Source organism: Crocodylus porosus, unplaced genomic scaffold (genome assembly GCF_001723895.1).
Source record: "Crocodylus porosus isolate Cpor-Errol unplaced genomic scaffold, CroPor_comp1, whole genome shotgun sequence".
NCBI classification, from domain to species: domain Eukaryota; kingdom Metazoa; phylum Chordata; order Crocodylia; family Crocodylidae; genus Crocodylus; species Crocodylus porosus.
Genome location: NW_017728951.1, coordinates 12,865,552 through 12,867,036, shown reverse-complemented (window position 1 = coordinate 12,867,036; position 1,485 = coordinate 12,865,552). Strand labels below are relative to the sequence as shown.

The window sequence follows — 1,485 nt, the reverse complement described above, 5'->3', positions numbered from 1 at the left end:
AATAGTTTCATCCAAGATATTAGTAGCAAGTGGTGAATGCTTTAAACCAGGAGTGTCAAACTTCTCTAGCCACATGGGCTGGATGAGGGGTGCAGGACTGGTCCATGGATCTAATCACAAATTAGATATTTTTGATTTAAGAATTGGAGAAAGTAACATAATTTTAAGGAACTGTTACCAGTCAATCTAGCTATTAAACTATGTAATATATCTAGTTTCTACAGTATTTCTACAGTCTGACTATAATTAAAGGGGTATGGTTTCTTTTTGGACAGCATAGAAGCAGTCATTCTTTGCTGTCTTAAGTAAGATTTGTAGACAAAATCTATATAGACCAAAAAGCTTCTTGCTATATATTTTTCTTTTTCTGTCTCTTGCCAGTTAAATTGCTCAAACTGAAGAAATTGGTGAACTTACCGATAAGGGAGAATGACAATATTGTTCTAATTTTCAAGGCAAACTTTTTTGACTGTGTGCTAGGTGAGAATTTAGGCAGGAGAAGCCAGAATGTTGTGGGACACTTTGTTTTGAATTGATGGCTTATGTAGAAGCCCATCACGAGATAAGAAAAACAACCTAATTTCCCAAGCAAGCTGTAAATTCAGTTATGCTGCTTTTTCCCATATGCTTTCAGGTATTTTGCATATGGAAGGGCAGAGTGGAGTCTTTCCATTATGACATGAATAAAATCCTAGAAGTATTTGGTACTAATTTTAGTTAACTTTAGTCAATGAGCCTTTAAGCAAAAGAACATATTTGGCTACTGTCAAAAGAGAAAATATATAAAATCCATGTAGAACTGTAACTTCCATTAATAAAAAGGGCACACTTCTTAATACAACATATAACTTTCTACTCTTGCTCTTCACCCGTCCTCAACAAAAAGTCCTTTGAGTTAACTAATTAAAAGCATCACAGCCTTTAGAAGAAACTAAATGATTAGACAAGGGAGTCTGAATTTTGGTTGGACTGTATTAGATATTGAGAAGACGTTTTCAGATGTAGAATAACACCAGGCATTCCTGTCATAATAATAATATCAGAAGTCTCTACACATTGAGCAAATATTTAGGGTGTCCCCTAACCCTCTTCCCCACCATAAAAGTACAACTGTTAATGTAATATTTTGTAATTTACAGAATGATGAAGTAGACTTCTGGATTATACCCATCATTCAGGGATTTGTACAGATTGAAGAGCTTGTAGTTAATTACAATGAGTCATCCGATGATGAGAAAAGCAGTCCAGAGACGCCCCCTCAGGAGTCAACTTGTGTAGATGACATTCACCCACGATTTCTGGTTGCACTTATCTCACGCCGAAGTCGGCACAGAGCTGGTAAGCAGGGAGGCCCAAAATGAGCTCAAGTATAATTTACAAACGATATTAAATTAGATGCAACTCTAAATTAATTCCTGAAATGTCAAAGTAAAACGTTTAAGAGTGCTGCATGGGTGGTTAAATGTTTCTTTTTTCTATGGGTAT

At 35.7% G+C, this 1,485-nt stretch overlaps 1 protein-coding gene across 1 annotated transcript in view; it reads left to right on the top strand.

The window, feature by feature from the left end:
* The window catches only part of INPP5F (inositol polyphosphate-5-phosphatase F), a 98,949-nt gene that overhangs the window by 67,103 nt on the left and 30,361 nt on the right, over window positions 1-1,485 (top strand). Inside the window, exon 7 of the mRNA XM_019556190.1 lies at window positions 1,140-1,338. Within this exon, the coding sequence (XP_019411735.1) occupies window positions 1,140-1,338 (199 nt within the window). The remainder of the gene's footprint in view (window positions 1-1,139; window positions 1,339-1,485) is intronic.